We start from the raw sequence: 12,155 nt of genomic DNA on the forward strand, positions 1-12,155 counted from the left end.
AGCAGGATAAAAATCTGAAACCAGAATAAATTGAAGGCTGTACTAGCAATGATCATGCATGTAACTTTTTAGTTATCTGTGAGTGAGATATGAGTTAGGTCACTTGCTGCAAGAGTAAGCAACAGATTAGTTTAACATAGAAAAATTAAATCTTACACTTTGTGGTCAAGAATCTCTGCATATAGGCTAAACTTAGTCCAATTGATTCTTTATTTTCTATCAATATGAAATCCAGATCTCTAGCAATTACAATAGGTTAAAAAAAATCCCTACTAAATTAAATTATTTCAAAGATAACATCTGTGTTTCCTCCACTACAGAAAAGGGACTAGCACATCCTTTTAAAACCTCCCAGGTTTGAAGGCAATACATAGATGACAAAAGGAAGCAATATAGATGTTAACTAACTGTATTTTGTTTGACAAGGTTAAGCTACAAGAAACAAACATTGCTTTTTTAAATTTTTAAACTTAGTCTATAATGGAACCTTCATAAAAAATGCATGGAAAATCTGCAAAATAACTGAAATGTGTATTATGCTAAAACGTGTTAAAGATAGGATGAATCAGTGTTAGTTACATCCAGAATTTAGGAACAGTCCTTGCAGTTGTTTCTGCAGGGTTTAATGACTAGTTGTTGGTCTTCATTAATACCTCTCACAATTTACTTATTTATTCCCTGAGCTTCGATGCCATAAAAAACCCCAACTGCTTACATGCAGAGCTTTTGAAATAAAGGATCTAGGCTGGGGTTTTTTGGGGGAAGCAGCAAAGTTACTTAGCGAGCTGGTGGTCAGCCCTTTTTTATTCTTCTTGTTAACAAGGTATGAAGAATTACTAGCATCACAAATAACACTTTAGATACTGCACTATCTGGATGAAAAAAAAACAAATGTCTTGAGTTGAGTGTTCTCTCAGTGTAAGGGAGATTCCCCAGAGAGTTGCTTCTTTTCACAGCTCAACTTTCCCATCGTCTTGAGCATCTCTAGGCAGATAATATTTTCATGTGAGCCTGCAATATTTTGCAAGTGCTGATTGCATGTGCCAAGGAGAAAAGAGTACTACTTCACAACCAACCTCAATTTGTCCAAAACAGTCTTAAAGGCAGTAAGTGCGGAATTGTATTAATCCTCAGGGAATTCTACACACAAACTTCTCAGTTTATTATATACTCGGTACAGATCCAGAGCTCTGACTTTTAAGCCTTTTTAGAACCAAAAGAACAAAAAGTTCCAGAACAAGAACTGGGATTGTTGCAGGTCTGTGAAAACAAGGACAATACTATACTTACTTGTTGCCCTGCTCCTCTGGGAACTGAATCAGATTTATGCGCTATAAACAAGACCTGGTATTTCAACAGTATATCTAATCATAAATGGTCCAGATATGCAGTTTGTGCATGTTACTGTAAACTCTTTATGGACTACTAAATAAAGATGGAACGGTATACTGCATTTTAACTGTGGTTTCTTACATGGTTAGTATCAGAGAGGATAGTAATGAGTAACTTAAAAAAATCTCAACTCTGTAAATTATTGACAAAAAGTTTCAAAATAACTTCAGCTTAAGATTTCAAATTGTGATTTTACTTCTTAGCAAAGTTGTTATTACCGTCTTAACAAGATCCATGTAGTAGAAATCCTCCCAGAAGTCGAGCAGCAATATTTACTTAATGTTCTACAGTAATGTCCAAGTATACACACACATTTCCATTCTTCTCTTCATTAAATGGATATCCTGATTTTATTAAATATGACATCTCTACTTACATAAGAAATCATATAAAATGCCCAACACAATACCACATCATTGCTACTGCTGTTTGTTCTTTTTTTTTCCCTTCATAGAGGTTTTTTTGTTTATTTTTTAAACTGCTTAAGTCAGACATCTGTTAATAACTAGAATAGCTGTTTTAGATTCATTCTGAACAAAGCTGTTCTTCCAAAAAAAAAAATGCAATGGCAGCTACAAAGAAAAATTCAAACTCACTCCAAAATGAATAAAAAAAAAACTCTTTCCATTCATAAGAACTCTTTCAATAATATGTTTCCTCATAATGTGATCTAGAATAAATAAAGATAACTTATTAAGAATTTCCTGTATGAGACACCCTGCTCTCTTCCCCTATTTCAAGAGTTTAGCAAAACACTGTTGCAGATTTTTCCTTTAAAAAGTTTATTTTTCTCCCCAGGGTTTCTGAAAAAAACAAAACCAAACAATCTAAAAACACAAAAAGAACAGATACATACCAATTAATGGATTTTTTCTTATGTCGAGTACAACTAATGTTGTATTCGTTTGAAGAGCATCTAATAAGGACTTTGCTCCTTCATTGGATATCCCACACTGCTGCAAATCAAGTGCTAAAATGTTTAAAGAGGTACAAAAAATATTACTCAGTGGCATAATATTAGTCAGTGTCTAATACAATTAACGCACATCTGCTGAAAACATCAATTTCACAAAATATGAAGAACAAGAGGACAAAGAATCATAGAATGGTTGAGCTAGAAGGGACCTTAAAGATCATCTAGTTCCAAACCCCTTGCCATGGGTAGGGACACCTCCACTAGACCAGGTTGCTTGGAGCCCCATCCATCCTGGCCTTGAACACATCCAGGGATGGGGCTTCTACAATCTCCATGGGCAATCTGTTCCAGTGTCTCACCACCCTGACAGTCAAGAATTTCTTCCTAATGTCTGACTTGAATCTCCCCACTTCCAGTTTAAAGCCATTACCCTTGTCCTATCACTATAAGCCCTTGTAAAAAGTCTTTCCCCAGTCTTCCTCTAGGCCCCTTCAGGCACTGGAAAGTGTTCTAAGGTCTCCCCAGAACCTTCTCTTCTCCAGGCTGAACTACCCCAACTGTCTTGGCCTGTCTTCATGCTCCAGCCTTCTGATCATCATCATGGCCCTTCTCTGGACTTGCTCCAACAGCTGCATGTCCTTCTGTTAGGGGCTTCAGAACTGGACACAGTACTCCATGTGGGGTCTCAGCAGAGGGGGAGATGCCCCCTCCCTTTACCTGCAGCCCAGGACAACACAGTTGGCTTTCTGGGCTGCAAGTGCACATTGCTGGCTCATGTTGAGCCTCTCATCAACCAGCTGCTCTCGATCCATTCTCTATCCAACCTGTATTCATGCTTGGGATTCTCCCAACTCAGGTGCAAGACCTTGTACTCGGCCTTATTGAACTCTGGAGGGCATCTCTTCCCTCCAGGGTGTCCACCACACCACACAGCTTGGTGTCAGCAAACTTCCTGACGGTATACTCAATCCACCAGTTCCCTCAGGAGCCATGGATGGATCTCATCAGGTCCCATGGACTTGTGAACCCTCAGGTTCTTAGGATGGTCTCCTACAGTAGATGGATCTTCCTTTTCCCAGACCCTGACCTTTGCCTTCTGCAACTCAGGTGGTGTGGCCAAAGCCCTTGCTGGTGAAGACTGAGGCAAAAAAGTCATTGAGCACCTCGGTCTTCTCCATATCCTGTGTGACCAGCCTCCTGTTTCCTTCTGGATAGGGCCCATGTCTTTCTCTTATCACTGGCATACCTGTAGAAGCTATTCTTGTTACCCTCAATGTCCCTGGCCAGATTTATTGCTCTCAGGGCTTTACCTTTCCTAACCTGATCCTTGGCTGCTTGGACAACTTTTTTGTACTCATCCCAGGCTACCTGTCCTTGCTTCCACTCTCTGTAGACTATTTTTAGATCTCAGTGTGCCCAGAAGCTCCATGTTCTGGTACATGGGCTTATTTCTGTCCAAGTGCAGGACTTCACACTTTCTTTTGTTAAACTTCATGAAGTTCCCGTCAGCCCGTTTCTCTAGCCTGTTCAGGTCTCACTGGATGGCAGTACATCCTCACTTTCTGAGGGATCCAAGAAAGGCTGACTGGCCTGTAGTTCTTAACGGCCCTTCTTTCCAGCCTTCTTGAAGATATGAGTGACATTTGTGATGCTCCAGTCTTCAGGCACCACTCCCAGTCACCATGATCTTTAAGGGATTATTGAGAATGGCCTCACAGTGACACCCACCAGCACTTTCAGAACTTCTGAATACACCTCATCAGGGGCTATGGACTTCTGTATGGCCAGTTTGCTTTAGTATTCTCTAATCTGACCCTCTTCCATTGGTATACATGTTCTCTGTACCCCTGGCCAGACTATAAAACAATTTCAACAGGTAAATATTTGATTCCAAGTACAGAATGTTATGACTCACACCACTACCATTAGTAATTTTGTACAGATACGCTGTAGAATAAATTATTTCTCTAAATTACCGGAGGACAATAACAGATGACCCAGTATTTAGACATTTTGACAAAAAAAAACAGAACAAAGTAAGACAACAGATTCCCTTCTCCCTTCCTGCTCCTTTCTCTCTGCTGGGGCTACTGCTGGCTCCTTCGGTTTCCCATGTGCTCACTCCAGAATCCAACTGCACTGGGTGCCATGAGGAGCCGTAGACCTCTCTCTTGGCACAAACCACTTCTCATCACAATCATTCACCAGGTTGTGAAGTGTCCTTGTGCAATATAGTTCATTGGGTCCAGACTCTGATTGTGCAGCTTTGGAAGACCCCAGTGCCAGGGGAGGAGACTGCTCCCGAAGCAGCCCATGACTCTGTGGGAAGCCCAGGCTGGAGTAGGTTGCTCTGGACCTTGTGGGAAGGACTCAGGAAGGAGAGGTTCCTGGAGGACTCTCTCCCACGGGAAGGACCCCGTGGGGAAGCAGGGAAGGACTGGAAGGAATCCTTCTTCCTGAGGAGGAAGGAGCAGCAGGAAGCACCAGTCTGTGAACTGACTCTAAACCCCATCCCGTGTCCCTCTGTGCCACTGGAGGGGAAGGAGGGAGAGAAACCGGGAACAAAGTAATTTGGGCCCAGGAAGAAGGGAGGGGTGGGGTAACATATGCAAGCCCTGCTCTTTGTGTTGTGTCCTGTGTGTGTTTGATTAGTGTGAAATTAAATTATTATTTTTTCCCAAAGTTGAGTCTGTTTTGCCCAAGACCTTAATCGGTGAAGAACCCTCCTTGTCTTTTGTCTCAACCCATGAGCTTTGACCTCCTCATTCCAGAGTATGAGGGGGGAGCAGCTGAGTGAGCAGCCATGTGGCTGTTCTTGTGTTGTCGTGTTGGGCCCAAACCATGACAGACAGTAACAGTTAATCGCCTGCCTGGAGACAGAGAAAGAATCCAGTAAGGTGTTAGAAGACCCCAAACTGGAAATCGCCATTGAACTAAAATGGTGTACAAAAAGTGGATGTGTGGGTGCTCAGGCAGTAGCTTCTCCCTCAAAAACTCTTTGTTGTCTAAATAGTTAGTTAGTCTTCTGGACACATTTGATATAACTGACAATTTTAAGTTGCCCATGCTACATATTAAGAGTTAATATTTCACAATACCTTTTAGCCAAAGGTCCTCTCCTAGACACTCTGCAAAGGCACTTGTTCCCCTATCTCCAACAAGCATGTTGCCGTTCAAAGTAATCCGCCTCAAGCCAGTCATATCATCAAGATCAGGTCTCCTGTAACGCAGGCTTTCAGCCCAAGCTTCACCATGTCTTTTCATTGCCTGGTACTTTGCAAACAAAGAAGCTGTTACAAAGTGCAAGGGAAAGCTATTATTGATTACAAGATGACCACAAGTTTTCTTTCTTTGTAACCAAAGCTTAATGGCTTGAAGGCTGATTAAGAAACACAGTTAAACCCTTTCTGAGTTTAATTAAAAATAATTTTTAAGCATTGCAGTTAAGCCATATTTGTTTGGATCATTCAATCTACAATGCAAATTATTAAGTATGGGTACAAAGTATCTTACTACCTTCTTTTGGAAGACAGACATTTTAAATGCATATTGAATAAGATACATAGACTAGGAAATTATGTACTTTCATGCAAACCAATGACAGCATGACTTAGAATACTGTACTAGTCACAAGCTTACTGAGACACAGTTAAGACATTTTTCAACAGTTGTGACAATGAAAGAAGTGCTGCCCAGAACAAGTGTCAGGTATTTACAGTTCTGATCCTCATTTAACAAAAATACATCAATCTGAACTGTCATTCCTTAAACTGATGTTTACTAAGAAATATCATATTTAAATCTCACACCAGCAAACTAAACTACGTTTGGCATACAAAATCACAAATTTGAGAATGACTATTTCATACAATGCTCTAAGTGGTTTGATGGTTTAGATCTTGAAAGAAAAAATTTTAAAATCATAGAATCATTAAGGTTGGAAGGCACCTCAAAGATCATCTAGTTCCAACCCCCTGACATGAGCAGGGACCCCTACCACTAGACCAGGTTGCACAAAACCTCATCCAACCTGGCCTGAAAAACTCTAGGGATGGGGCATCAACAACCTCCCTGGGCAACCCATTTCGGTTCCTCATCACCCTTATAGTGAAAAATTTCTTCCTAATATTTAACATAAATCTCCCCTCTCTCAGTTTAAAACCATTACCCTTTTTCTATCACTATCCTCTCTGATGAAAAGCCCCTCCCCAGCTTTCCTGTAGGCCCTTTTCAAGCACTAGAAACTGCTACGAGGTGTCCTTGGGGCTTTCTCTTCTCTAGGCTGAACAGCACCAACTTTTTCAGCCTGTCTTCATAGCAGAGGTGCTCCAGCCCTCTGATCATCTCAGTGGCCCTTCTCTGGACCCTTTCCAACACGTACATATCCTTCTTGTGCTGAGGGCACCAGAACTGTACACAGTATTCCAGGTGGGGTCTGAACAGAGGAGAGGGACAGAATCACCTCCCTGGCCCTGCTGGCCACACTTCCTTTGATGCAACTCAGGACACAGCTGGCCCTCTGCGCTCTGGTGCACACTGGTGGCTAATGTCGAGCTTCTCATGTGTTACCACCCCCAAGTCCTTCTCCTCAGGACTGCTCTCTAGCCATTCTCCCCCCAGCCTGTATTTATGCCTGGGGTTGTGCTGACCTGGTGCACGACTTTGCACTTGGCCTTGTTGAACTGGCACTGGCCCACCTCTCCAGCCTGTCAAGATCCCTCTGGATGTCACCTCTAGAGTGTCAGGTGCTCCACACAGCTTGGGATCATCAGCAACCTTGCTGAGGATACACTAAATCCCACTGTCCATATATCCACCAAAGATATTAAACAGCACTGGTCCCAGTATTGACTCCTAAGGCACACCACTTGTCACCTGCCTCCATTTGGACATTGACTACAACCCTCTGGGTGTGGCCATCCGCCAATTTCTTATCCACTGAGTGGTCCATCTGTCAAATCCATGTCTTGTCATTTTGAAGACCAGGATGGTGTGGGACAGTGTCAAACACCTTGCACAAATCCAGGTAGATGAGGCCAGTTGCTCTGCCACCATTCCCCATCTCTGTAGCCTTGCTGTAGAAGGCCACCAGATTGGTCAGGCGTGACACTTGCCCTTAGTGAAGCCATGCTGGCTGTCACCAATCACCTCTTTATTTTCCATGTGCCTTAGCTGACTTTCCAGGAGGATCTGCTCCATGATCTTGCCAGGCACAGAGGTGAGACTGACCGGCCTCTAGTTCCCTGGGTCTTCCTTTTGTCCTTTTTAAAAACAGGGGCTATGTTCCTTTTTTTCCAATCAGTGAGAATCTCACCAGACTGCCATGACTTCTCAAATATGATGGACAGAGGCTTAGCAACTGCATCCGTCAGCTCCCTCAAGACCCATGGGTGAATCCCACCAGGTCCCATAGATGAACCCCATCAGGTCCCATAGATTTACTCCATTTCAGGTTCTTTAGATGGTCACAAACCTACTCCACTCCTACAGCGGGGGGTAATTCACTCTCCCAGTCCCTGCTTTCACCTTTTGTTGCATTTGTGTTGAGGGTGAAGCACTCGCCAGAGAAGACTGAAGCAAAGAAGTCATTGAGGACCTCAGCCTTCTCAATATCCTGTGTTGCTATCTCACCCATTTCCTTCAGGAGAGGGCCTACACTCTCCTTGGATGTCCTTTTCTCCCCAGCATATTTAAAGAAGATTTTCTAATTGTTCTTACATCCCTCGCAGAGCCACAAAGATGATTAAGGGAGTAGAACATCTCTCTGATGAGGAAAGGCTGAGGAAGCTGGGTCTCTTCAGCTTGAAGAAGACTGAGGGGCGACCTCTTCAATGTTTACAAATATGTTAAGGGCAAGTGTCAGGAGGACAGAGCCAGGCTTTTTTCAGTGATATCCAGTGATAGGAGAAGAGGCAATGGTTGCAAAATGGAGCATAGGAGGTTCCGCATAAACATCAGAAAAAACTTCTTTACTTCTTTACACTGGCACAGGTTGCCCAGAGAGGGTGTGGAGTCTCCTTCTCTGGAGACATTCAAAACCTGCCTGGACAAGTTTCTGTGTGATGTGCTCTAGGTGATCCTGCTCTGGCAGGGGGGTTGGGATAGTTGATCTTCTGAGGTCCCTTCCAACCCCTAAGATTCTGTGATTCTGTGATCCCTGGCAATATTTAATTCTAGCAGGGATTTGGCTTTCCTAACCTGATCCCTAGCTGCTCAGACAACCTCTCTGTAGTTCTTCCAGGATACCTGCCCTAGCTTCCATCCCTTGTATGCTTCCTTCTTAAGTTTAGAAGCTGATTGCTCATCCACACTAAGCTCTTGGAGCTTCTACCTGACTTCCTCTTAGTTGGGATGCAACATTCTTGGGCCTGAAGAAGGTGATCAGTCAGCTTTCATGGTCCCGTCCGCCCTCCATGATGTTATCCCAAGACATTCTCTTGAGCAGATCCCTGAAGAGACTGAAATCTGCCCTTCTGAAGTTAAGGGTAGTAAGCTTGCTGTTAGCTCTCCTTGCTGCCCTAAGGATCTTGAACTCCGCCATTTCACGGTCACTACAACCTAGGCTGCCCTTAAGCTTAACATCCCTCACCAGCCCCTCCTCGTTGGTGAGGACAAGGTCTAGCATAGTACCTTTCGTTGTTGGTTCCTCAATTACTTGGAAAAGGAAGTTATCATTCTTGCACTCCGGAAACTTCCTGCATTGTTTGTGTTTTGCAGAGCTGTTCTTCCTACAGATGTCAGGGTGGCTGAAGTCTCCCACGAGGACCATGGCATGTGAATGTGAAGCTGCTTCTATCTGTCTATATAGTGCCTCATCATCTTTATGTATGCAATTACATGTATTTAAATTTTTGTGAACATTTGGTTCTAAGAAAAGTGATTACATTACCTTTAATAGATTTGCTATATGTTCTGCCCCTCGCCATGTAAGACTACATCCTGAGAAGTTGACAGATCTGATAGTAGCTGAATTCCTTACACTCTGACAGATTGCTGAAGAAAACAAAGGCATCCATGTTACCTACACACACCACAGTTAGGTTATGAGAACACACTTTTTCACTTCCATATTAAGAAGCTGAATCAATTTCAATAGGCAAAAGCTATGACAAAGAACTAGTGTTAAAATACGAAGTATCTTTTAAATACATTTAAAGTATTCTAAGATTATCTCTTCCTAGCAGAAGCGTTTAGCAAAGACTATCTGAAAAAGCTAGAACGTATTTCAGTTTACTTAAGTAAACATGAACAAATCAAGAAAGACTTAACCTCATACAAATACTACGACTGCTGTTTTAAATAAAAGTATAAACATAACTATAAAGTAGTATGCCCATTTATTAGCATCAAGTGAAGAAACTCAAGTCTTCAAATGTTAAGTCATGTAGAAAAATGTGGAAATTGTAACTTTAAGCACTATAGACAAACTTGAAATGGAACAGGAATGGAAATACTGAAAAGCTTACTTAACTATTTAAAGGATTAAAAGAACAGATAAGTGTATTTATATGTTTTGAATCTGAACTTACTTTCCAATCCTCCATCTCCAATTGGACAGTGGGCTAAAGAGACACTCTCCAGAGATAAAGCTGTGGCCAAGCCCTTCAGAATAAAAACAGTATTTGTTAACCGCCTTGAAAAGCAAAAATACAGAGAGAAGACCTAACCACCCAAACTGCTCAGATGTCTTTGTGCTCACTAAAAGACACTCAAGGGTGTTTTGAGGAGGGTGAAACAAGAGAATCTTAAAGCTCAGTTTAAGCAAATTAATTTATTTAGCACAGGAAGAGCTGTAGCCTGTTGGCAAATAGCAGCAGCCACTCCCAAGCAAACTGGAGAGTATTCTAACACATCTTGAACACTCATTTTTACCACCTTGGTGTCCCACAGCTCTTCCTTCTGCCAAGTACATGCACAGTAATTTCAGTCATGAGTTATATGCACATGGCACACATGGAAGAGATGTTGCTAAGAACTTTCTAATAAGCCTTGATGAATCAGTGCAAGGGAAAGTTGTGGTTTTGATAGGTTCAGCAAGACTAGGTTATACTAAATGTCTCAGCAGAATCATTCATACAATGGATAACATAAAGATATCTTCAAAGAGATATCCTTGTCTGTGACAAATATTTATAAAATGTAGTTGATACTTCTCTATGTTCTAAGCATATTTTCCATGTATTTGTATACTAATGTATTCTCACCTTTGTTAAAAGTATTAGATCTCTCTCCCTCAGAAGCAAACCCTGCAGTTCTAAATTTTTTAGTACATCTGATATACTGAGACAGCCTTTGACAGCTCTGCATAGTTGGCCAGTCAAGTCTTTTGATCGAATTGCTGGAGTTCTCCTTCTAATGTAAGTTTTATATCTTTCAACACCTAGTAAACAACAAAAATTACACATCAGTAAAATCCATTCCCTATTGACTTAAAAGCAATCATAATGACACCTTGCTTTTCGGCTGCTTTTCTTATATTGAAATAATTCCTTGGGTATTACAGTTCCTCCCCCTATATAGTCAATCCCACAAACATTTTATGCAACAAATTGTAATAGCCATACATCAACACATTTGTCTTGGGTAGTCACTACAAACCTGATTCTCCGAGACCCTGCTGATGAAAACTTCTTATTCCAATAGAAGTCAGAGTCTTGTTATGCCTGATAGCACTCAGAAGTGGTGCCCAATCAGCAGCTTTCATGCGATCTACAATTAGATCAAGAGCACCCTGAGTCAGGTTAGCCTTCACAGCTTTCAGTGGCAGAGAGCCTTGAAGAGCACAAAGATGTTCATAATGTGAGTAGAAATCCAGCATGGACTGTCTTCTTATTTTGACTGACTCAATCATTTCTTTTATGTGAAAAACGTCTCTCTAAAATAAGGAAAAAAAAAAAAAAAAAGAAGATATAAACATTTTCCAATGCATAATTGGTTTTGCAACAGAAGTTCGATTCAAGAGGCATACGCAAAACATAAACATATTTAGGCATATTGTACAGCATTTACATTTCTTTGATGTGGCAGCTAACATGTTGATGTCTTGTGATGATGATAGTGAATCTGTGTAAGTACATCTGAACAAACAAAAAAACCAAACACACAATACCCCACATTTTTTTATTCTCCCACATAAACAAGTATACCCAAAACACAAAGCCCTAATGTTCAAGCCCTAAGTGATGTAAAGCTCTTGTTTTCTTCTTCAATTTTAATGGTGTAATGTCGGGGTGTGCAGACTCCTGAAAGTCTTGGGCACCCCCTGACTCAACATCTTGGGATACAAATTATTATTCCATAGAGAAGTAGTTGCTAGCTTCTCTGCTACTTCAATAAAAATCCTAAATTATTGTAATACAGAATAAAATGTGTGTTTTCCTATATAATTTTGCCATTGCATACCTTACATTCTTATCCTAGTAAATTTAGGAACACACTTTTCAGGACAAAGTTTTTGTTACACATTAGTGTCCACAGAGCAAAACAGTATTAACTCGCAAACAGAATCCCTAAATACTGCTTCGGCAAAACTATTAAGAATAAGTAATTCCATGGTCTAAATAGAAATATTGGTATATTTAGAGGATTGACTTATTTATCTATCTATTTATTTCATTATTAATCAACACAGCCTTAAGCATCCCACACCGGACATTGTTTACACTGCAAACATTTTTTTTTCATGTTGTTAAAGACCAGAAAGCTTCAGCCAATATTATGAAACATTCTATGCCAGCATGGGACAAGAATTACTGGATACGTACAAGCATGTGAAGACAACCATTTGTAAGACTATAATTTAGAAAAAAAATAATCACATCATTACTATTTGGATGACTGAAATTGT

General features: G+C 41.1%; 1 protein-coding gene across 1 annotated transcript in view; it reads right to left on the reverse strand.

Annotated features, from left to right (window-relative positions):
• Positions 1-11,159, reverse strand: part of CEP78 (centrosomal protein 78kDa) — a 28,855-nt gene extending 17,696 nt beyond the window's left edge. The window contains 7 exon segments of the mRNA XM_010004921.1: positions 2,011-2,062; positions 2,249-2,362; positions 5,407-5,581; positions 9,198-9,301; positions 9,838-9,910; positions 10,513-10,688; positions 10,907-11,159. Of these exon segments, the coding sequence (XP_010003223.1) occupies positions 2,011-2,062; positions 2,249-2,362; positions 5,407-5,581; positions 9,198-9,301; positions 9,838-9,910; positions 10,513-10,688; positions 10,907-11,159 (947 nt within the window).
• Positions 11,160-12,155: the final 996 nt, after the last annotated feature.

The sequence above is a fragment of the Chaetura pelagica genome, unplaced genomic scaffold, assembly GCF_000747805.2.
Source record: "Chaetura pelagica isolate M959 unplaced genomic scaffold, ChaPel_1.0 scaffold339, whole genome shotgun sequence".
NCBI classification, from domain to species: Eukaryota; Metazoa; Chordata; class Aves; order Apodiformes; family Apodidae; genus Chaetura; species Chaetura pelagica.